At 46.4% G+C, this 25,213-nt stretch overlaps 1 protein-coding gene across 7 annotated transcripts in view; it reads right to left on the bottom strand.

Moving 5' to 3' along the window:
• Positions 1–3,757: 3,757 nt before the first annotated feature.
• The window catches only part of LOC119174475 (uncharacterized), a 37,770-nt gene continuing 16,314 nt past the window's right edge, over positions 3,758–25,213 (bottom strand). For all 7 annotated transcript variants that reach the window (XM_075895587.1, XM_075895590.1, XM_075895589.1 and 4 more), the window contains 6 exons: positions 14,630–14,766; positions 13,240–13,372; positions 10,018–10,116; positions 8,160–8,294; positions 7,420–7,584; positions 3,758–5,201 (listed from right to left, as the gene is read on the bottom strand). In XM_075895587.1, the coding sequence (XP_075751702.1) occupies positions 4,854–5,201; positions 7,420–7,584; positions 8,160–8,294; positions 10,018–10,116; positions 13,240–13,372; positions 14,630–14,766 (1,017 nt within the window). In that variant the 3' untranslated portion in view covers positions 3,758–4,853. The remainder of the gene's footprint in view (positions 5,202–7,419; positions 7,585–8,159; positions 8,295–10,017; positions 10,117–13,239; positions 13,373–14,629; positions 14,767–25,213) is intronic.

Below are 25,213 nucleotides of genomic sequence, written 5' to 3'. Positions count from 1 at the left end.
TTCGCAATATATTAGCTTACCATGAGGAGCGCCGGTGCAGAACGTTTCTAGAGGTTATGATCAAGGTCGAGGAGCACAGCAACCCTTGTGCTATGTTCGGGCCCCTAGCAACAAGAGCGATATTAGGACGACCCATATAGGAACAATGTCTTGCCATTAGTGTCTGCGTTTATCGCCGCACGCGTCTTCGTTTAATGACAAATGTTCTTGTACGTGGACAAAAACGGAGATTCTTATTCGTTGTGATCTCCAAATAGAAGCGCTAATATTATCGTTTTCGTTCGCAAGTACCAGACCAATGCAGCTGGATTACCTTAACCAGCCCTAACGTAGATCTAAATATACACAGAAATGCTTCTCCGAAGAAGTAGATAACGCTATTCATTGTATTACGACGCATTAAAAACATTGTCGATGCTATAACAGTACATAATCAATATTAGCGAAGGGTTAGCCGTATTTATTTAGCCAATATCATAGCTAATATATATGCAATGTAGGCGCAAGTATAGCGGGAGATGCAAGTGGTGACATCTACCAGTACGTACAAAATAGCAGTGAGACTTCCTAAGAACATGCCTGCGCTAGTTGAAAACAAACACACATACAAAAGAAACATTATTTCAATACCACTAGCAAAGAGGAAACCGAGTGGGGCACTTGACTGCAAATTTCGTAAGGATAGATCCGCCGACTATACCTACAACCTCCAAATACTTGGCAGTGAGAAGGTCCAATTAGGCACAGGGCCCGATTACGTCATCTCACTCTACTCTTGAAGGCGAAGACAGAGTGCTCCAACCTTTTACATCCGCACACGTCATTTTATACAGCATGAAGTTAGCATAGCTTCATTATTAGCTCAGTGCAGTTTTATATCTTGCACAGCCACGCAAATAAGCGTGATGGCTTGGCGTGCCACGTGGACGATTCGGACAAAAGGTTTTCTTTAATCGTACAAGAGACTCACGTAAAAACTTGTTTATGGTTAGCTCTGTCGTGTTTGACTTCTCCGACTACAGCCACCCACTTTTTTTTAGCCCGAACGGCGAGTGTCGACCACCGAACCAATAAGCGGCTGTTCCTGGCATCACGGTGTCCGGTTATCAGTGCAGTGTGGAAAAAAATTACCTCTTAGGACTGTTCATTGCACGTATGCACGTATTCTCGTTCATTTCGCCACCACGGTTCGTTATACGACGCTAATAGACAGTGGTCGGCAATCACGCGTTCAGGTTAAAAAAAAAGGGGGGGGGGGAGGGGGCTGTACATGCTGGACACGACGATGCTCAAGAAACCTTAGTGGCTAGACGAAACATTAAAAAACTCGAGTTAGCTCACGGACATGTTTTTAATGCTTAGTCGCATTTCAGGCATCCCTTTTTTTTCTCGTGGGCTCGAAACTGCGGTATTTGGTTCTTTGACGGCACCTATATGACTTATTCGACGCCTTACTACACTAATTGTGAATGTCGGAGCAGTGTTGCTAGGTTTGGCTACTTTGCAACAATCTGGCTACTCTTTAGGCTGTAGGGGACATCAAGAAAAAGAAATGTCCTGGTTCTAACTTACGTTCTTGTCCCCCCAACCGATTTGAGCCAAATTAGCACTGTCTGAGGAAGTCGATGCCATGAGTTTTCATCTGTGGCCTGCCGAAACAGGACGGCCAAAGGGCGCTTCTAACTCACAAAACTTAATTTCGGCCTTCGATTCCCCAAATAACAACCTTCAATGAAAAAAAGATGGCTGATCCTCCATGTCACAGGAATCACTGTAACGCGAAAGCAAAACTTATCTTTACAGAAGAAGTTGGTTGTTTATTGTGCAGTGATCCATGGGAGCTAGTACAATGTCTATTGGTGTTTGGCAGATATAACACCACTTGATGTGGACCAACCCTTGTTGACGCCTAACACCACATCTCCGTCCAGACGACTAAGGTGGCTCATAATTATAACTTGACATTTGCTGTAGCTGAAGTTTTGTTGAACATATACCTGGACACCACATACGGGGAACCCCACACAAACATGACTGCAACAACACATAACACACACACCGTAACTGAGTATGCACTGCTTTAAAATAGCCCTGAAAAACTTTTTCAAGTAATCATGGAATGAATGCACTGGAATAGCTTTTTGCTTGACGAATTCAACACCACAAAAATTTTAAGAATCCGTTCAGTGCGAGCGGAGTTACAAAATTTTGTCGCATGCTGCAATTCCATTATCTCATCTCTCGTACCGAAGAAAGCGCTGGAAGCTAAGAGAGGGATGGCAGGGCCACAGAAAAACGTCGCGCATGCCCTGTGACCTTGAGCACTTTTTTTTTCTTCGAATGCGCCGCTTTCTCAGTGTGATCGCACGCGCACGCGTGGACAAGTAGTGGCCTCCCGTGGCAATCCCTGTAACGAGCGAGCACGCCATGTTCAAATCAGCCAATGGTGATTGATATGTGGGGTTTAACGTTCCAAAACCACCATGATTATGAGAGACGCCGTAGTGGAGGGCTCCGGAAATTTCGACCACCTGGGGTTCTTTAACGTGCACCCAAATCTGAGTACACGGGCCTACAACATTTCCGCTTCCATCGGAAATGCAGCCGCCGCAGCCGGGATACGAACCCGCGACCTGCGGGTCAGCAGCCGAGTACCTTAGCCACTAGACGCAAATCAGCCAATGGCTGATAGATGGGCTAGCTACGTGGGGTTTTTGGGCATGCTCCGTGATTTGTCGAGAGAAGAGAAATCAATTTTTGGCTGACTTTGATAACGTATTGTGAATTTGTCCGCGTGCTGCGCTATAATATTTGGATCACGTGTTGTCGGGAGCCTCTACTACCAATATGTAGCGTTTACTGACCATGCTCAAAAAGCGTTGCAGGGCCCCTTTAAAGGGTCGTGAAACGCGAAGAAAAACAGCGCACGCCGTGTAGCCCGGCGACAATTTTTCACAATTATTGCGCGGAACGTGGTGTACAGGTAGGCCAGAATAGGCAGGCGAGCGTCGGAAAATCATTTTGAAATCTGTGGATGCTATGAGCGAGGCTTGGGTAGAAGCCGCCTCCTCGGGGTGTGCGAAAGCGTTGACAAGAGTGCACTTATATTGAAAGCGCACCGAATAGGATTGAAATGGCAGCGCTGCGTTGCCTGAGCTAATCGCGGAAGCCACGCGTGATCTCAACCTTCCTCTTCTAGACAGTGACACCACCTTGCGGACAAGAGTGCTGCGAGAGAAACAAAAACGCGCGTTTGTGTAGCCTTCTTCAAGGCTTTCGCAGTGGCATAGTGTGTTAAACACCCGTTCTGAAAGTGCGACAAGCCTTGAATGAGATGCACAAAACCTTCACTGTCCATGCACATTACAATGAACTGCAGCAAAAAAAGGGCGCCAAAGAGAAACGATAAATAATATAACAGTTCAATGTAAAAGCAGTTCACTCAAGCTTTTCTACAAGAAAAAAGTTCGCTACGAAAACTGACTTAATGTAGATGACACCAGAGTTCTCAAACTAAACATTTCCTTAATTTTCACCATCATCTTTACATTTCAATATTCACATGAAATATAATTCCAAAATGCATCATAGCCTACTAATCTAGATGGTTAGGTGCCACTTAAATAGTTGCCCGAACAGCTGTTAAATTCAATATTCACCTCTTTAGAAAGGTGAGGCGCTTATGGATAATGGCGTAATACGAACAATTTTGCTCAATATCAGCCGAAACTGTGTGTTTCTTCATAATAATTGCAAGTGGGGCGAAAATCTTGTGATATTTTAATGAAAAGCACACATACAGTAAAGATTGCATAAGAATAGCGAAACACACAAGCACACTCCTGCTGCTATTTCAACTAATGACATTTCTTCGGTCGCAAACAATTGACACACAAATCTTGAAACTCCAATATCCACAACATTCTACGGTAAGATAGCATACCTCGTGTAATTTGGCACAGAAAATTTCTATGGGTGGCCCAAGAGAGAGACTTGAATGCATTCACCAAAGTGAAGTATTTTCTTAAGCCGCGTTACATGGAATGGGATTATTGAATCATGCCGAGCGCAACAATACTGTATCGCTGCGTATCCACGCAGTCTCAATTTTGTGTGCTAATATACAATGGAGAGGCCACAGCTACGAAAATGTCATAAAGCGAATGCATTGTACACAGTGTTTTGAAAGTTTTGAAGTTATTGCACCTGGTGATTACATGCTAACGTGAGTACTATTCAAGACAAGTGACATTAAAAGCACGCTATAAAACAAATGTAAGATATGCAATCATGAGAAGTACGCAATTAAAAGAGGAGGGACAGTAAAACATTCGTCGCCATGGCAGAAATGCTTGTGCTTTCACGAAATTATTAGCACAATGGTAAACATGCAATGGTAAACACGGTAAACATGCAATTTTTATTTCATGGTAAACATGCAATCTGTAATTTTAAAAGTTGAAGAGCAGGCATTGAACAATAAAACGTGTGTGTTCAATTGAAGTAATGCTCAGTAAAATGAGAATGAAACTGTTTTAAAACTTCTCTACATACACTTGAATTATAAAATCTATATGAGCGGTGCACAAGAACTTTTTCGAGTGGCAAAGTCTCAAACACGTTCTTGGTACGCCGAGAGTAATTACTCAGTTTGTCGCAAAAAATAAAAAAGTGACGTGCAAAACGGGAAGTAGCAGCATTCATTTGTGGAGTCAGGATAACGCAACAATTTGTGAGAGGCAAATTTATGGAAACTCCCTGACAAATGCACACAATAGTGAATACAAGTCTTGACAATTTCGAAGCATGCATCGGTGAACATAGCACCTCTGGTGGTGGAAAAATTTCACACGTCACTTCGCGTCTGGTCCCCTTTGATCTACGTTAGAAGTAAGCAAGTCTAACAGGCCCCGCATCTTATATGTTACCTGACATACTGGCACATTTTTGCGTGTCGGAACTGGGGGCGGAGGGTCACTTGGAATAAGGACGAACTGCAGCACGTACATGACTCGCCAGAACGCTTCAGGGTAGTCTATGTACTTGATGTAGTAGAGTACCAGGCACAGTACCAGCGCACGCTCCATACGTCCGCTGGTGATTTCGACAGTCTTCCCCGGAGAACCGGTGTATATCCACAGGCGGCCGTTCATCGTGTAGATGCGTGGCGAATTGTCTCTGTAGTCCACAGGTACCAAACCCTGCAAGTAATATGCGGTGACGCAGCAGTTACGAATTACCCATTGCGGACAGTGTTTACGGACACAGGGAAAACAAACTCCAAAAAACAATGCGGTATATCATTCTTTCATTAAAATTGTTTAGTTCAGGCGTCCAAAGATTATGCTGTGATTATCAGGGACGAGGTAGTGTGGGGAACGATGAAAATTTCATCTACCTAGGGCAACCTTAACGATAACCTAGATGTAAGTACATGGGCTCCCAGCATTCTGGTAATATCGATATGAGGGGACCATGGCTGGCATTAGCGAGGTTCTCGTCGCTATTTAGCATTGCCTACGCCGGTGTACAAGAAGTGCCCATTGCCTTTGCCGAGGCGCGCCAGACAATCGCTCTATCAAGCGGTGCTTAGTAGACTAAGGTTCGTCAGGGCCAACGGAGCCTTGGACCCCACCAGGCCAGAGGCAGTCTTTTTAGCTGCGGCGTTGGCCTGGCTGGTGCCGTGCATTAGAGCGGCTATTGGTGTGACCCTGTTGACAGGAGACAAGGCAGTCTTAGCTACTCCCCCGTATAGAGTTGGTTAACTGTTGCCTCAGTCAACTGTGCGTGGCACGAGCGACTGCCTGAGGCCGTCGTAGTGCTACCCTCCTATGCACTACACCGGCGAATGCCAGGCAAACTATTCTCCAGCTCTCTATTAAAATGATCTCACTCGAAGAACGGTTTTTTTGTGGGCGAAGGCTCGTATTACGCTTTGCCAAGCCTTCGGAAAAGTATTGTTAATTTGAACTGTGAATGTGATAATTTTTTCCCGTCTTTCCGGAAAGGACAAGATTTTGAATTCGCGGGGTGGGCTCCCTCACAATTGGCAAAACGGGCCTCCACTTCGACTTTGTAGCCATCAGATAAGTGTCTTGTTGCGGCGCATTTTGCACAAGTGAGCTGCCCACAGCAGCTTTGAGACGCACGCTCGAACCGCTGGCACTTGAAACAGCACCGGGGGTTCGAAATGTCGGGCCTGACACGTAACTTTATACACAAGTTTGTGGTGTGTCTGGTAATGTACTGGCTCCAAATGTGACTATATCGTGTCTGGTTGGTACTTTCTTGTCTCGCCTAATTTAGATCATGTGTACTTGTACGGCCTTTCTTCCTATTCATCTAACAGTCTTTTTTTTTCCGCTCGAGAGATCTTAGCGGGTTCGTTTGAAACGACACTTTTTACTATTCATGGTTCAGTGTGCACTGATGAAGACCGGGCTGTCCCCAAATGCCCCAAGGTTCGCGTAACGCACTGCATCTGCCGGAATTTATTTTTTTTTCATGGGAATGCTTTTGCGTTTCAATGACAATACGAATGCGTTTGAAGAGCTTCTCGAGCAGCATGGCCGACGATCAAGTTTACATAACATTTTCGAAGCAGATGATTCTGTTGCAGTTGTAGCGTTTCACCGTAACGCCACCGAACGTATTAGGGCGTGGAAGAAGAGTTGGCTAAATGGTTAAATGTAGGGCATGAGAGCACTAGTGAAATATTTAAACACTGCACGGAACGCTGTTGTTGTGCGATTCTTTTCTTATTGACACAAGCAACAGGTTAACCTGCCGTTTCAATTCGAAGGACTTCCTGTCGAGTGCTCCGATGTTTCGAATATTCAAAAACCATCTTTAAAAAGCGAAAAAAAAAATAGCAAGCAATGTAAATAATTAAATGGTATCTACGGTTTAACGTCCCAAAACCACGATATGATTATAGGAAACATCGTAGCTTAGGGCTCCGGAATACATAGATAGCGTGGGGGTCTCTAAAGAGCACCTAAATCAAAATACACGAGCCTGAAACATTTTCGCCTCTATGGAAAATGTAGCCACACAGCCAAAATTAGTTACCATGACCTAACAATACAAAACTTAGTTCTGATTCAAGCATAGATGTATAATGAATACACAGGACATATTAACGTACGTTGGCTTAAGTTAAGGGCTAATTATCTGTCAGATAAATAACAAAAGTACTTGGGTGAGTGCACAGAAAGAACAGATGCTTTTGTGAGTAGCTCGGGAAAGGGAAGGGGGCATATAAAGCTTTAAGCACGTGAGATGATGCTCGACTTGTGAAGTGTTTATTTTGGAGCTACGCTAATTGTTGAGGTGATAATGAACAACTGGGAAATCAAGCTGATTGTGATTTTTGGAAAGCTCGGAGGGGTGAGAAGCGTCCAAAACTTGTGAACAAACCTCAGTGATCAGTGAAGGACTTGTGCCCTCGTCTAGGTATTCGCAGACGGCCCTTATTGTGAAGTCTCGATTCAGTGCAGTCGAGAGCACCACTGCCATCTTACGCAGCTTCTCTTCAAGGGCACTGATATCCGAGCCAAATCGAATTTCAGCTTCCATGCTGAGCTGTAGAAGAAAAAAACAGGCAGATAAGTAATCTTTTACTGTTGCACGCCTAAAATCTTATCACGCAGGCAATAAAAACTAATCCATTGGGACAATTATTCGTGGTTTGCTTGTACTCATAGATCACATTTAAAGAGAATACAGTAGGCACCCCAAAACGCGAAGTGATCGGGCAGTGGGTATTGCTGATCGAACAGCATTTGGAATTTGGTACCGCGGCACCACGTCCTCTCTCCTCCGATTTTGTGAGATTTTCTATGAAGCGATACAAAACAGATTTTATAGATTTCTTCATTGAGTGAAAGAGCGCACCGAATCGGTAAATAAGCTCTTGTCTTTGGCGTAGAACAAGGATTGCCCATTGACAACTGCACTGCAGTGATTGAAAGCCATCAGGGTCGGCCTAAACATTTTCTTGCTACACCATCAGTAGTGTTTTAGTAGAAATAGTAGTAGTAGTAACATAGTAGTAGTGGTAGTAGTAGCAGTAATATTAGTACAAGTAGCAGTAGTATAGCAGTACTGGTATTAATACTACTAGTAGTAGTGTAGTAGTAATATTCATTTATACTTACAATGTATTCATCCAAGAAAAATTCGGGCAAAGTAGAAGGTGGTACTGCACGGCGATCCTCATAAGTATCTTCGAGGAGCTTTCTCATTCTATTCTTATCTGATTCAGAGCTTTTGTTGATTTCAGACCAAAGTTTCTGAAAGGCATGGAAATACGAACAATAAATGACAACTCTGGCGAAACTTCAACAATTTTGGCACACCGGAGACGTCAGGACAACTAAAAAAAAAAGATCAATTCGTGGTCTACAGTCTTACATAAGGGGAATAGTAGGAAAAAAGGGAGTGGTACCGGAGAAAAAAAACATCAAAAATAGAAAAGTTCGCAGTTTCGGCTGAGGTACTGTTCGAATCGCGATGTCTTTAGACAGCTATATCAAATAAGTCCCACAGTTGTATTCAGCCTATATATCACACTCAACACTCGCTAATTAATGAGCAAGGCACCAGATGCACCCTTTGCACCACAAACTAATCCTTTTCGCTGACCACGAACACCAGCTGTCATGGTACGGACGGGATAAACCACGCCTACGAAAGCGACCAAAGGCACCGTGTTTCCTTCGGCTAGAGTACACTTGTTTACATTGACGTGACTCCCTTCTTGCAGATGAAACAAGCTCAAACTGCCATTATGCTCGCATTTACGAAGCCCATGAAACTATGGAAGCTATCCCGAGGAACTTATTCCGTGGAGGCGCAGTTGACTGCTGGCAAGATGAGGCGCACTCCGAGGCTTTTACGGCTTTCACAGCGTCGAGCAGCGGTCCCGCTACTTGCCGAGGTGCGACTGTAGAACGAGTGCTATACCCATAGGTCGGTAAAGTCACTGATGAGTTGGCTCGCTCGGGCTCACTGAGAAATGGATCCAGCCGTGAGTGTGATGTCGGGTGAATAATGCCAGAGTCTTTCAATAGTACTGAAGGAGTCTGGAAATGCTTTCGTGAACCGGACTCTGAGTGAGTCTTGTTGAAGGATATTTTTGCGAACAACTAGCTCTAACACGAGCTAGTTGTTCCAAAGCCCCAAATATATTGAAAAAGTGTGTCTAAGTTAGCATGACAAGTTTTGGCAACCTATGGCTACAGCTGCAGCACACCCTCCCTTTGCCCCTTTTGTTCCGAAGCCGTTGAGCCTTTTGTAGGCAGGACAGTGGCAAAGATTGCACGTGTCAGTCTCCGTGCTCCTGCAAAGTCGTCATAAGCGGCCTTGTCTGCCAATTAAAGTAGCACATGATTATCTTGACAACGCCGAAGAGGGGATAGGTATCAGAGTCAAATAAAAACCGAATAGTGTTGAGCATTAGAAAGGACCTACATATGGTCGTCATCGTTGACAGGTGTGCCCCCGCCTGGTTCGGCAGCGTGCACGGCGCACGTTTACTTAGAAGTGTGGCAGTTTGGGCTAGTTGGTATGACAGGACGATAGTTATAGTGCGAGAACAGAACGACAACAAAGAGACAAGAAGGACATGAGCGCTCGTGTCCTTGTCTCTTTGTCGTCGTTCATTTCTCGTGCTATAACTATCGGCACGTTTACTATGAGATCACGCACATCATTCTACTATATTACTTAATGAGCGCAGGTGTTCGATTTTCATTTTACTCCGATAAGACATGCACGATAAAGAGATGACGCTAGGAAACGCCCCTAATATATATGGCTGCCGCATTAGTAGAAGTGCAATATGATTTGTAAAGTAGGGCTTTTCTCCTGATAGCCTGTCATTTGCCTGACCCCACCTGAAGTTTTCAGCATATCGCACGTATATTCGCCTGCGACGAAATAAGAAATTTGTGTAAGCAATTCCACTTTTTCCCCCTTGTTCATTGTCCCTCGTTCCCGAGCATGCTTACAAACCTTGAGCTTTGCATAGGCAGATGACTTTCTGGCCGAGGTCCCTTGTTTGGTTTTTTTCTTTTTTTCACTTTGCTTCTTTGGGGTTTTTTTGCTAGTGTCCTGAAACAAATTGAAGATTACTTGATTACATTTATCGGTTAGTATCGAGCATAGTCTTCTCAAGATATGCCAGCCAGTATTCTTGAAGCATCCCCAACAGCAAGATGTGCCCGAGCCGACAAGTATAATCGTCTCAAGAAACGTGTTACTTGAAGTAGTCAAGCGCTCCCGTGTGTGTGTCTGCGTTCCTAACGAGTGTCCAGTGGTATGAAGAGGCCGTAGTTTGTTAATTGAATAAACTTCATTTGAGTCTCACATTTGCCCCATTCCCCGAACGAGCGTATAAACATCTGCACAGTTGTTCGCAAAAAAAAAAAAATGAATGTGAAGTATTTCTCAGCGTACTTCAGCGGCTTGAACCGTGTTTTTCTGTCGGTCTGTCTAGCTGCCCACAACTTTGAGCTCTGCTGGCCATTTTGATAATGGAATCAAACCAAAATTGCTATTGCATAACATCACTGTATGACAATCGATTGATATGTGGGGTTTTAAGTCCCAAAACCACCGTATGATTATGAGAGGCGCCGTAGTGGAGGGCTCCGGAAATTTCGACCACCTGGGGTTCTTTAACGTGGACCCAAATCTGAGTACACGGGCCTACAACATTTCCGCCTCCATCGGAAATGCAGCCGCCGCAGCCGGGATTTGATCCCGCGACCTGCGGGTCAGCAGCCGAGTACCTTAGCCACTAGACCACCGCGGCGGGGCATCACTGTATGACAAGCAGAAGTGGATAGTCATAACATAAAAAATCATGACATGTATGCCATGAATGTCACAATTTACATGTCATGATCGTTCTGCTTTTGTGGTGGTTTTGTTCACATGACATTAAAAAACTGGCATGGTATGACATGCTTGCTCAGCGAACATGAGTGACAGGCCCTAACGTGGAAATCATGACATGTATCTCATGTAAGTGATGACCATACGCCACGCTCATGATGTGCTCGCGGTCGTTTCGCCATCTTCACATATACCAAGTTTGGTGTTACGTGACGTGAATGAATGACGCAAATATATGACTGGTGCAAACATGATAATCATGACATGCTTGTCATAAGTACATGACTACATGCCACGCTCATAATGCGCTGGCGACTGTTTCACTTGCTTCACATGTACGAAATTTGGTATTATGTGATGCGAACTGATGATGAAGGTAAATGACACGTCCAAACATGATAATCATGACATGCATGTCATGAAAAGCATGACTACAAGCTACGCTCATAGCGTGCTCGCAGCCGCTTCACTAGCTTCACATATGTCAAATTTGGTGTTACGTGACGTGAACGGATGACGAAGGTATATGACACGTCCAAACATGACAATCATGACATGCGTGTGACGTAAGAACATGAATACATACCACGCTCATACTCGAGGGCGTTTTGCTATAGCTTCACATATACCAAATTGCGTATTACCTAATGTGAATGGGCGAAGAAGGTAAATGACATGTCGAACCATACTAATCGTGATATGCCTGTCAGGTAAAACATTATTGCATGCCACGTTCGTAGCACACTCACGGCCGTTTCACTAGCTTCATATATACCAAGTTTGGTATTACGTGACGTGAAAGGACGACGCACACAATTGCCAGGTGGATAATTATGAAATGGAAGTGATGTACGTGCCACCTACTGCTAGTGGTGGAGCTGGAAACGCTAGTGGAGCTATCGCTACGCGACTATAAACAACATACTTGCATCTTATCTATGTTCCGCGAGTGCGCTTATAGTTTCCACTTGTGTTTACAGTGCACTACGTCAGTATGCCTAGTGACGTTGTGATGATGTTGATGTGACATATCAACCTTGCCCATTCATGCCTCGCATATGATCGATTCCCACTGTACGTGGGATCTGCCCAATTTTTCCAGCATCCCTACGGCCGACACACTTTTTACAGGCAGCGTGTTGAGACTAACTGATTTCAGTTGGGTGTAAATTTGCGTCAACTGACAGCAATACGTATTGAATGCGACGCGTTTTTTTAGTGGAGCAAAGGCGTTTAGAGAGTTTCTATGCGCGCATCTACCTATATCTTATCTAGACGCGCACGTCTGCGTGCTCGTGAAATCGCCTTCTTAACTTGATGTACACCAAAATATTTAAGGAAGTTGGTTTGACGAATATGATTGTCTCATCATGACATGAGTAACGTGAAAATCCTGTCGCGTACATTGTCAAACCCTTTCCTCCACACACGTGTGGAAAATGTCTGGCCCTGGTCATCATTTTCCTTTAGAGCGCGAGCGTGGCTACGGACATCGGTGGCAGCAGTGAATTCGCAAAAACCTCAGTGTGAACATATGCCTCAGTGTAAATTCCTCAGTGTAAACATAAACCTCAATGTAAAGCAGCTGTTTGTTTACATAAAGGTTAGTTTTTTTGCCTACTTTTCGAGGGCTAGCGGTCTTATGCGTTTATAAAAAAAAAACAAAGGCCCATTAGAAATCAATGTAGCCAGCTCATTAGAACTTGCCAACAGTAAAAGCATTGAATAATAGGCTTGTTTAGAATAACTTATATGTCCATTTCGAGGCTATCCACAAGCAGACCATACGTTTACGCTTGTTTCATGAATGCTTCTCGTCTGATTGTGGAATATCTCCACCGGTACTAAGCAGCTGTTGTATTATGGCTATACATGTGACATGATAGGTTTATGAAGCTACAGCGCCGACGCTCTGTTCCCTTGTTGCTTAACTATATTATGCTTGTGTGTGTGTAGGGCATGTATGTGCGTTATTCAATCACTCAGTCCTGACGCAGCTGAATGTTCTCAGGCTCTCGACCTATATATTTCCGAGCTTTTCGGTCAAAATGGTGTTTAGGACCTTTGTCAAGCCAGCGTGATATGGTTGTGTTCATATGCGAAAATGCCCTTTTCTAATAGTGCAAGCACACTAGTTACATGGTAAAAACCTTTTAAGGGTGTAGAATGTTGTACTGTGTACTGTATTTCCACTCGCAGGCAAATGTTTGTCGAGATGATCGTAATACGCCGCCAGATTGAAGTCGTGGGTACGAACCGATGAGATAGCGGGCTCAACTTTCTGTTCATATAAGGCAGCCCACAGTACTTCACTACTATACCATAGCCAGAAATCACCTGAAGAGGTTGCTCTACCGGAGCTGAGAATTCCACCTCTTCCCACACAAAGAGCGGACACGAAATGGAGAGTTCGTGCCGCACAGCATCCAGCATGCGCTTTCGAACGTCCGGATTTCTGGCTTTTCTGGAACTGGAAGAACAGCGCCCGTCAATACAAGAAAAAACCCGTGACAGGCAGTAGTTTATAGTTCAAGTACCATGAACATCTCATTACGATCAAATCAAATCAAAGTTTATTTACATCGCGAAGATGTGGGTAAGCTTGGGCGAAAAAGCAAACTAGTTCGCTTGAGGAAAGTACAATCCCCTTATAGATGGTGTACAAGTAGGAGCAAACAAGTCTGGGTAAATACTGTTGCAAAATTGAACAAGCGCATTACATACATGAAAAGAAAAAAAAAATACCGCAAATGTCTTCAAGTCAGTGCGAATGTTACCCCCCCCCCCCCCACATACACGATGTTGAACTGATTGCATATAAAGCCATAAATTATTGCGTATCATACTCAATAGCGCAAATATACACTGATACGTAGTGCCTTAAAATGGGTTAACCAGACTTAGCGTGCAGTGCATATAGAGCTCCGGCGTCGCTGTGTTCTCCGAAAGCAATCCGAGCAGAGTACTCGTACCGTTTCACCTACTCACACTAAATGAGCCATGTCTCAGCGACGAGCATCAGTAGATACTTTCCTCGAGTTCTCCTTGTTGGTTTTAAACCTTTATTGCACATGATAAACAAATTGGACTAGTCTACATGAACCAGTCTTGTTCTTACCTTTCGCCTTTTTACCATTTTTGTGTCTTTATAACGCATGTAGTCAGTATAGGAAGCTGAGAAAAACGTGAGGTAAGGCCAAGGTCGGTTTTTGAATACGGGCCGTAGAGTTTTTGTTCTGAGTAGCTCCTTCTGTGAAGTTTGAGTACTCGTGGCCGTTTAAGCCCCGCCAATTTTTTCCGAAACCTGCGTATCGCGGCAACGATGTTTTATAGCAGCTAATTCTGCACGCGCATGCTCCCGTAGCTGTGTACAGCGCCCTGTTGATTCAAATAGGACTTGACATTATAAGCGCCTACCCCACCGCAGTAAAGACATACCGATGAAGAAGTCACTTCACGAATTCATCCTCGAAGTAACTTCCTGCAACAGGCATTTTATCCTCACATTCTTGAAGGTTATAAGATACTATAGGGCTGTATGGAATCCATAAGTTTATTTTTAGTATGTAAAATATTGGTGACAATTTTTATAAAGGTGATATGACTTGCGTGTAATCGTATGTCCTTAGAGTTGTTGCGCAAGTTGATTGTTTTAATGTGCCCTGACGGGTTGTCCTATATTAAAATACGACCAAATAAGTCAACTTAAGAATACAATAAAACTTACCAGAACTCGTGAAGGGCTAAGCACAACTTGCGAACTTCAATTTCATGGCTCCTCCCAATATATATCTTGCCGCTGTTAAGTTTGTTTATAATTGACTCTAAGCCTTCTACTTCCTTCAATGCATCTTGGTACACAGCCTGAGAAGAAAAAATAGAAATTGATTCAACAAAGCACGTTTCAAGCACAGATCAAGGCTTTCACGGCACAAGTACGCCTGAAGTCAATCTGGGAAGCACTTTAACGAGTGAGAAAACTCACGTTATTCATCAAGCCTTCGTCTGAAACTACTGGTAGGAGAAAGCTTCTAACAGTATTAATCCCAGCGTCACTGCCCCTCTAAACGTTTCCTGTTCTCCGGTGGTTGTGCACTGCCTCGGAGATTAGAGACATGGCAAGCTTTTTCTACCCTAACTAATATTACACTGCCTCCGAGATTAGCGGACCAAGAGACGTCCCGTATTGGCACCATGAGGGGGCGTCACGTTGTATGACGTTATAACAGGTTCATGAGGACGTCACTAAGTCCCGTGATCAGGAACGCTGTGATGGCGCTATGTGGCTCCTTCATCAGGTTATTATTTTTTCTATTACTCCTGCCGACGCCGATGTTAGTACAGTTTTAACTTTGATAAGGTACCCAGGGCTTTCGCCTTGGTATTCTAGCGCATTGATATTCTGTTCTGTTCCGTTATGTTTTAACTGTTTTGCTGTGGAGAGCTGGAGGTGCATCTTGCTTCGGCTACTCCATATCACAAGTTCTGCAGCGAGAAAAAAAGAATAATACAGAACAATGCCGAAAAATCAACAATACCAAAAAAAATAAAAAAAAACATCACACTGAAACCAGTTCAAATGTCATGCCAATACACAGTTTTCTTAGAGCAGTTCACACAGTTATAAAATGTTGACATGCACACTTCTTTTCTACTGTCAATATACACATTTTATATATATCCATCTCTGGCTGTCTTGTCCAGTCCGGTCTCCACTAAAAAGTCCGCCACGAAGATTATTGCCTTTTTCTGTAGATACATCTTAGGCCATGGTCCAAGTAGTTCGAAGTAACTTGCCCTATACTTTCCCTTGGCAGTATTGTCTATTAGATCTCATTAATAATGTGTCAAAACAAGGAAATACGAGACCTTAGGTGTACACTCCCATATATATATATATATATATATTGTAACGGGGTTTATTTGCAGCGCAGAACGCAGAAAGCGAAGCAGTCAGCAGCGTCCGGCCAAGCGCAGCAAGCACGAGCTTACGCTGATGGCGATGCCCCTGATGCGCCGAGAAATGCCGCTGAAGCTCCTCTTCTTCACTACAATCGCCCTCCGCACAAAAAGACGCCATCCTGGCGGATTAGGGAGAAGAAACGACTAATGGGTCGTAATATGGCTTGAGACGAGAGACGTGGACAGTGTCGCGGCCGCGGTAGCGTAGGTCTGTGGATGGGATGATGGGCTCCACGATATAGTTGACGAGTGACGTTTGCTCTACAACGCGGTATGGCCCGATGTATTTGGGAAGAAGTTTTGTGGAGCGGCCAGGCGCGGTAGCAGGTGCCCGAAGCCATACTAATGAACCAGGTGGAAAGTTCGGAGCCGAACGGTCCCCAGTCTGGCGGGATTGCTGCTGCCACTGGTCCTCGGTAGAAAAAGAGCGGGCAAGCTGGCGGCATTCTTCAGCATGTCGGGCAGCTTCGGACAGAGTTGTACTTTCGGACTCATAAGGTTTATATGGAAGAATAGTGTCTACTGTATTTGAAGGTTCTCGTCCGTACAAAAGAAAGTATGGCGAAAACCCAGTAGTAGCTTGTACGGCAGTATTATACGCGTAGGTGACGAACGGGAGAACTTGGTCCCAATTTGAATGATCAGAGGCGACGTACATCGACAGCATACTTCCAAGAGTACGGTTGAAGCGCTCCGTCATGCCATTTGTTTGAGGGTGGTACGCTGTACTTGTGCGGTGCACGATTCGGCATTCGTTGAGTAATGCCTTCAAGGCGTCAGAAAGGAAGGCACGGCCTCTGTCACTTAAGAGCTCGCGAGGGGCCCCATGACGCAGAATGAAACGTTGCAATAGAAACGTTCCAACGTCACGGGCTGTGTCAGTCGGCAGCGCGGCTGTTTCGGCATAGCGTGTCAGATGGTCTATCGCAACAATAATCCAGCGATTACCAGCTAGAGTTGATGGTAGTGGTCCGTAAATGTCAATGCCGACGCGATCAAAAGGTCGACTAGGACAAGGAAGAGGTTGTGACGGGTAGACTTGCCCGGGAGGTAACTTTTGTCGTTGGCACTGAGCACACGAGCGAATGAACTTTCGCACGTAGTTATACATGCCACGCCAATAATATCTGAGTCGAAGCCTAGCGTATGTCTTGAAGAGGCCTGCGTGGGCGCACTGTGGGTCCGCGTGAAAAGCTTCGCAGATGGCAGCTCGAAGATGGCGGGGTATCACAAGGAGACACTTGCGACCGTCAGAAAGGTAGTTGCGTCGATAAAGAAGATCATCCCTTAGGCAAAAGTTGCTAGCCTGGCGGCGGAGAGCGCGAGACGGCGAAGGAGTGAGAGGATCAGAAAGAATGCTTATGAGGCCACTGATCCAGGGATCCTTTCGTTGTTCCACCGGCATGTTGCGCAAGGCGGATGACGCAAGTGCAGGCTCGAGAGAAGAGAGGCAAACACCTTCATCCGATATGGGTGAGCGAGAAAGGGCGTCGGCGTCCGTGTGCTTACGACCAGATCTGTAAATAACGCGGATGTCGTATTCCTGAAGTTTGAGCGCCCAGCGAGCAAGTCGTCCGGAAGGGTCTTTAAGTGTGGATAGCCAACAAAGGGCGTGGTGGTCAGTGACGACGTCGAATGCGTGACCATACAGGTAGGGGCGAAATTTTCCAAGGGCCCAAATAATAGCTAAACACTTTCTCGGTCACGGAGTAGTTAGCCTCGGCTTTCGTCAAAGTACGGCTTGCGTAGGCGACGACATATTCATCAAACCCTGCCTTTCGTTGCGCGAGCACCGCGCCAAGTCCAACACGGCTGGCATCAGTATGAACCTCCGTGGGAGCGGCAGGATCGTAGTGGCGGAGGATGGGTGGTGAAGTCAGCAGGTGGCGTAATTTGGTGAATGCATCGTCGCATGCTGGTGACCAGGTGGAAAGGTCCTTGTCGCCGCTAAGAAGGTCCGTAAGGGGCGCACATATGGAAGCAAAATTTCTAATAAAGCGTCGGAAGTATGACGACAAGCCGACAAAGCTTCTAAGTTCCTTCAAGTTTTTTGGCTTCGGAAAATCGGCGACTGCTCGAAGCTTGGCGGGGTCGGGAAGTATGCCGTCCCGCGATACGACGTGGCCAAGAATGGTGAGCTGCCGAGCACCAAAACGACACTTCTTGAGGTTGAGTTGAAGGCCGGCGTCAGTGAGACGTGTGAGGACGTGCTCGAGACGATTTAAATGGGTGTCGAAATCGGTGGAAAAGACAACTACGTCATCGAGGTAGCATAAACATGTGTTCCACTTGAGGCCTCGTAAAATAGCGTCCATCATTCTTTCAAAAGTGGCTGGAGCGTTACAAAGGCCGAAAGGCATAACGGTAAACTCGTATAACCCATCAGGTGTGACAAATGCTGTTTTCGGTCGGTCAGATGCTTCCATAGGAACTTGCCAGTATCCAGACCGTAAATCCAGCGAAGAAAAATATTCTGCTCTCTGCAAACAGTCAAGGGCGTCGTCTATTCGAGGTAACGGGTAAACGTCCTTGCGGGTGATCTTGTTTAAACGTCGATAATCCACACAGAACCGAATGGAGCCGTCCTTCTTAACAAGAACGACCGGTGACGCCCAGGGACTGTTAGAAGGCTGTACAATACCCCGCTGGAGCATGTCAGCAACCTGGTCGTCAATAACACGGCGCTCCGACGCTGAGACTCGGTAGGGGCGCTGCCGTAGAGGCGTATGGCTTCCTGTGTCAATCTTGTGAGATATGTTCGATGTGCGACTGAGGCCAGAAGCGTGGCTGTCAAAAGAAGTACGAAACTTTTGCAGCAAGTTCACTAACTGGCTTCGTTCTGACGAAGACGTTGCGACATCGATGGAGCGGTGGAAAGCGTCAAGGAGTGACTGGTCAACAACAGAGTCAGAAATGAGTGCGCTGAGGTCCGTAGAAAGTAAACTAGATGGAGCGTCAAAAATGTGACGGGCGTCGATCGGATGCACGTGACCGAGACATTCACCATAGAATAAAGGTAAAGGCCCTTCTAGCGTATTGTACACGATCATCTTCGTGACGCCATGGTGGAGAGTAAGGAGAGCAATGGGCAGTGGAGAACATTTCCGTTGAATGAACAGGGCAGAGGGCGTAAATACAACATCACCGTCGGAAATAGCGTCACACGACACAGTCACCAGCAGAGAAGAGCGCGGTGGTACGGTGGTGTCGTCGGAAACAAACAGTTTATAACACGGCAGGGAGGCTTCGACAGCGTCAACATCAGGAAGTGCAGATAGCTCAAGTTCAGCGCGACAGCAGTCAATGACGGCATTATTATTCGCAAGGAAGTCCCAGCCGAGTATCATGTCATGGGAACACGAGGGCAGCACTACGAATTCGACAATATACACAATCCCTTCGATGACGACTCGTGTGGTGCAGGCTGCGAGAGGTGTTACACTTTCTGCGTTAGCCGTTCTAAGAGAGAGGCCGGATAATGGTGTCAGAACTTTGCGGAGTTTGCGGCACAGGTTCATGGACAGGACGGATAGAGCGGCTCCGGTGTCAACAAGCGCCATGACGACGATACCATCGACTGACACTTCAATGACGTTAGCTGGACAGGGGCGAGGACTTGTGCATGGCGACGGGGACGCAGTTCGTGCCTCGGGAACTGCGGCCGTTAGTTTTCCTGGTCGGTGGGTCCGGAACGGCGACGCATAGGGGAAAGCGAACGTCGACGTGGAGATGGGGAGCAGCGGGTCGGGCCGTGTGGACGATCAGAAGGAAAGGAAGAGGAAGGAGGGCTTGAAGGCGTAGACGAAAACTGAGGGTCGAAAGAGGGCAGTCGTCGAATGTTCTGGGCAGCCTGGCGACGACGACAATAACGTGCCACGTGGCCAACACCACCACAAGAAAAACATATGGGACGGTTGTCGTAGGTCCGCCATTGGTCGGAGTAGACTCCGACTTGCGGCTGGGGGGCAGAAAACTGCGGCCGAGGTGGTATCTGCATAGGCGGCGGTGAATAGGTCGGCGGTGAATAGGTCGGCGGTGAATAGGTCGGCGGCGAAAAGGGCGGCGGCGAATACATAGGCGCTGACTGGAACGCAGGCTGTCGAGGTCGAGCAACGGCTTCGGCGTACGTGAGAGGTGCGGCGACTGGGGGAGGTTCACGGGCGGGAGGAAGAACTTGTGCGACCTGGTCTTGAATGAAGTCGCGGAGTGTAGACGGCGATCTGCGTGGTTGATCGGGTACACAGGACATCAAAGAGAGCTGACGAGCGACCTCAGCGCGGATGAACTCTTGGATCTTTGAGAGAAGAGGTGCATGGTCTTCTCCTATGCCAAGGGTGGAAAGGCTGGACGAAGAGTCGTCGAGCACCGAGGGACGTCGGGTGGAAAGACGTTGCCTGCGCAACTCGTCAAAACTCTGGCATAATTCGGTCAGTTCTAGGACAGTGCGAGGACTCTTTGAAAGCAACATTTGGAAAGCGTCGTCCTCAATGCCCTTCATGATATGCTTGATCTTAAGCTCTTCGGACATTGACTCGTTCACTCGCTTGCAAAGGTCCAGAACGTCCTCAATATAGCTTGTGAAATTCTCACCAAGCTGCTGGGACCGAGTATGTAAGCGTTGTTCTGCACGGCGTTTGCGTACCTCAGGCCGCCCGAAAACTTGTGTGAGGCTCGTTTTGAAGGCCGACCATGTAGGGAGTTCCGCTTCGTGGTTTATAAACCACAGCTTGGCCACGTCCGACAGGTAGAAAGAGACGTAGGCCAACTTGGCGGTGTCATCCCATTTGTTGTGAGTACTCACTCGCTCGTACATTGAAATCCAGTCGTCAACATCCTTGTCTTCTGTGCCTGAGAAGACAGGGGGATCTCGCAGACGCAGAGAACCGGCGCAGAGAACAGTAGGCGGTGCCGGTGGAGGAGTTGGAGCGGCGCTTGCGTCGGTAGGCATAATGGATGGTAAAGTGCGATTCCGAAGCTCCAGGGTGATCGAAACCCAGCAGAATCCACCACTTGTAACGGGGTTTATTTGCAGCGCAGAACGCAGAAAGCGAAGCAGTCAGCAGCGTCCGGCCAAGCGCAGCAAGCACGAGCTTATGCTGATGGCGATGCCTCTGATGCGCCGAGAAATGCCGCTGAAGCTCCTCTTCTTCACTACAATATATATATATATATATATATATATATAGTACTAACTTTAATTACTATTACGTAATTAAAGTACCGTAATGCCATACCTTATGAGCACACACATACACACAAACACAACACATAAAAACCAACAAAAAACAAAAAACAGACAAAATTAAATAAAACAAATTAAATTTTACTTTATTTGCTAAATTGCATTCCTGGTTTTCGTTAACCTTTTTTGTTTTTAAGGGAAAGGGGGGACTGGGCTTTCAGAGATATTGACGCCTTCAGTGACACTCCCAATAGTTTGAAGCCTGACCTAATTGCCAGCTCAATACGTATTCCTACGGTTTTGAATATACGCATCAAGTGGAGACGTGTCTAAAGGCTGGTGCACACCGGCGACTAGCAGCGGTCGCGTGACCATTTGCGACTGGCGACCAAAAAGCGACTGATGTTCACACCGGCAGAGGCTGCATGCGAGCGACCGGAAGTCGCAAAACCGGAGAGTCACGTCCGGGTCTCGTTATGAGCGAGAACTCTGAAGACCGGCGCCGATCAGCTGATCGCCGCCAGCTCAGTGAACGGAGCGGACCGAGCGCACCGCATTTATTGTTTTCGTTTGTTCTCGCACAGCGTTGAAAAAAAAAAAACAAACAAAAATTGAGCATCACTGATTGCTTCCCGCAGCTATGCGACTGCAGTCACGCGACTGAAAGATCGGTCAGGAAGCGACTAGCCAAAGCAGTCGCTTTGCGACCGTTTGCGACCAGTCGCAAATGGTCGCGCGACCACTGCTAGTCGCCGGTGTGCACCAGCGTTAAGTAGAACAATTCGCTGGTCAGGCTGTTCACCTTAAATGACTAGGCTACTGAAAAACTACTACTACTACTACTACTACTACTACTACTACTACTACTACTACTACTACTACTACTACTACTACTACTAATAATAATAATAATAATAATAATACTATTATTAATAGTAACAATATCTGGTGTTCAAGTCACAAAAGTATGATATAGTAATGAGAAATGTAGTGGAAGCTCCCGAAACATTGACCATCTGATTTTCTTGAACGTGCTGTGACATCGCCTATTACACGAGCCCCTATCATTTCGCCTCCATCGAAATACGTCCGCCGTGACCGGGCCCGAACGACAAAATTCTGAAGCTGGGCCGCTTTTGGAACAGATTTCTTCGGAAACAAAACGGATAACCTAAAAAAACAATCTTAAAAAGTAACTTCCTCGAAGATATTTCAAAATGCAATCTTAAAGTGCATTTTGCCCCATGGCACGCGAAGCGCCCGACCTCAGGACACCAGCACCGAATTCGTTACAACGTAGCCAACCATCAACCACCCGGATTACGAGCTTGAGTTGGCTGTCATGTTCGTTGCGAGCGCTCCCTCCTTCCAAACCTGGAAGAGGGCACGCTCTTTTGCAGACTTGCGCAGAAGGGCGAACGCTGGTGTCTTTGTTTCGGTAGTGCATTTTTTGGGAGCGTGGCTCATGTTTACAACCATCCAGACTGAATTATGGCTACACCAGGGAGCCTCTCTTGAAAAGAATTGTCGACCAGGTGCTATTCGACCAGGTGCTGTTCTCCGTGCTCATCACTTTCCATTTACCCAGAAATAGCTTTGGGTTGAGTCTGTCTCGGTGTTCACCGATACGGGAGCGGCCATTAGGTTCTATAAGGTCGTCTCCAAATCAATAATCGTTGTGTGCCCGAGTGTGCGAAGTTTCCAGACGTGATAAACTGATCGTCACAGTTACGCACCACAACCTCGAGAACAAGACGTAAAATGTTTGCGTCAGTGCTCCTTTAAAGGATACAGTTGATTGATATGTGGGGTTTAACGTCCCAAAACCACTCTATGATTATGAGAGACGCCGTAGTGGAGGGCTCCGGAAATTTAGACCACCTGGGGTTCTTTAACGTGCACCCAAATCTGAGCACACGGGCCTACAACATTTCCGCCTCCATCAGAAATGCAGCCGCCGCAGCCGGGATTCGAACCCGCGCCCTGCGGGTCAGCAGCCGAGTACCTTAGCCACTAGACCACCGCGGCGGGGCTTAAAGGATACAGTTAAGCGCGAACAAGAAACAAAGCCTTCGGCAGAGGAGCTGTGAGCAGTAGAGCTCCCAACTTATTAATAAATGCGAAGCATTTCTTAGCGAACTTCAGCGAATTTGAGCGTATCCATCCATCCATCCATCCATCCGTCAATCAATCAATCAATCAATCAATCAATCAATCAATCAAGCCGCCTACGACATTTAGCTCTCCTGGCCGTTTCGATAATGGTAATGATACCAAACATGATATGGCATAACATGACTATGAAGAACATATCTGACTAGTCATGACAAAAATCATGACACGTATGTCATGAATGTCATGATATACATTTCATGGACCTGCAGCTCTTGTGGCGGTTTCGTTCAAATTACATATTCCAAAAGTGGCATGGCATTGCATGATTGCATGGCAAACACAAGCGACAGACCCTAACATGAAAATCATGACATGCGTGTCATGTAACATGAGTACAAGCCACGCTCATGATGTGCTCTCGGTTGTTTCGCTAGCGTCACATATGCCAAGTTTGGTATTACAGTACGTGAATGGATGACGAACACATGTGACTAGTGCAAACATGATAATCATGATATGCCTGTCATGTAACAACATGATTACATGCCACACTCATGATGCGCTGGCGGCCGTTTGGCTATTCACTAATACCAAGTTTGGTATCACGGGACGTGAATGAATGACGAAGGTGTGACAGTGGTGCAAACAAGGTAAACATGAGATGCGTGTCATGTAAGAACATGACTACACGCTACGCTCATGATGCACTCGCGACCGTTTCTCTTGCTTCACATTTAAACTTGATAATACGCGATGCGAATGGACGACATAGGTAAATGATACATCCAAATATGATAATCACGACATGCGTGCCATGTGACAACATGACTACATGCCACACTGATGATGTGCCCACGGCCGTTTCACTAGCTTTACATATGTCAAATTTGTATTACGGGACTCTAATGGATGACGAAGGTATGTGACTGGTGCAAACATGATAATCATGAGATGCGTGTCATGTGAGAACATGACTACATGCCACAGTCAAGGCGCCAATACATTTCGACGTGACGCGGTGCGCGTACTCGTCTGCGCTCACAAGCGGTGGCGCTGATGGCAGGACCGGCCCTCGCCAGGCGCCGGTCCTGCCATATACTCGCAGGAGCGCGCCGCGCATGCGTTGCTTTGACGCACGCGCGTTTCAGCGCGTCCGGCGTCCATCCTTGACGAAAATAGAGAGACGCAGTGTTGTTCGGGTAAAGCATCGGCGCGAAATGCAGCATGTCGCATTTCGTGCCGGTTGCCGCAGAGCCACGCCGACGGACGCTGGTCGAGCCTGGGGTCAGACTATATAGAGTGCTCGCGTTTTGCTAACGTAGCGTCGCTGTGCCCAGCGTGCGCGCGCGTCAACGCTACATTGGAGTGTATTGGGCCCTTCATGATGCACTCACGGCCGTTTTGCTAGTTCGACATATACCAAAATTCGTGTTACGTGATGTCAATGAATGACGAAATATACGATCGGTAAAAACATGATGGTCCTGACACACGTGTCATGTAAGACCATGACAACATACCACACTCGTAGCGTGCTCACAGCTGGTTCGCTAGCTCCGCATAATGCCACGTTCCATTTCACAAGTTTTTGTTATGGTTCCGAAACACCACACGATTCTCGGCGCAAACCGCGCCTGCAGGTTTCGAGAAGGTTCCGGACTGTAGATCATTTCGATAAGATCACGCCCACTGTGCGAATGGTACAGATTGTTCTGGAACCTACGCCACCGCCAGCGATGACGCTAGAACATTCGACGGCAAGAGTATAAATGGCAACGCGCTTCGCCGCTTGTCAGTTGTTGATCGAAGGCCGACGTTGCGTTCGCCGCTATCAGTCCGAGACTGCTATCTGTGCAAGACTGCTGCTGTAATTAGACTTTCCCTTTACCGGGCACAGGTTCGCCCAAATAAACAGTTAAATCCCAACACGAAGTTTCCTGTCTTTGGCCACGTCACGACCTCGTGACAATATAATAAATTTGGTAACACGTGACGTGAATAGATGAAGGCTAACGACACTTCGAAGCATGATAATCATGACACGGAATTTAT

This window comes from Rhipicephalus microplus, chromosome 5 (genome assembly GCF_043290135.1).
Source record: "Rhipicephalus microplus isolate Deutch F79 chromosome 5, USDA_Rmic, whole genome shotgun sequence".
Taxonomy (NCBI): domain Eukaryota; kingdom Metazoa; phylum Arthropoda; class Arachnida; order Ixodida; family Ixodidae; genus Rhipicephalus; species Rhipicephalus microplus.
This window is presented reverse-complemented; position numbering and strand designations above follow the sequence as displayed.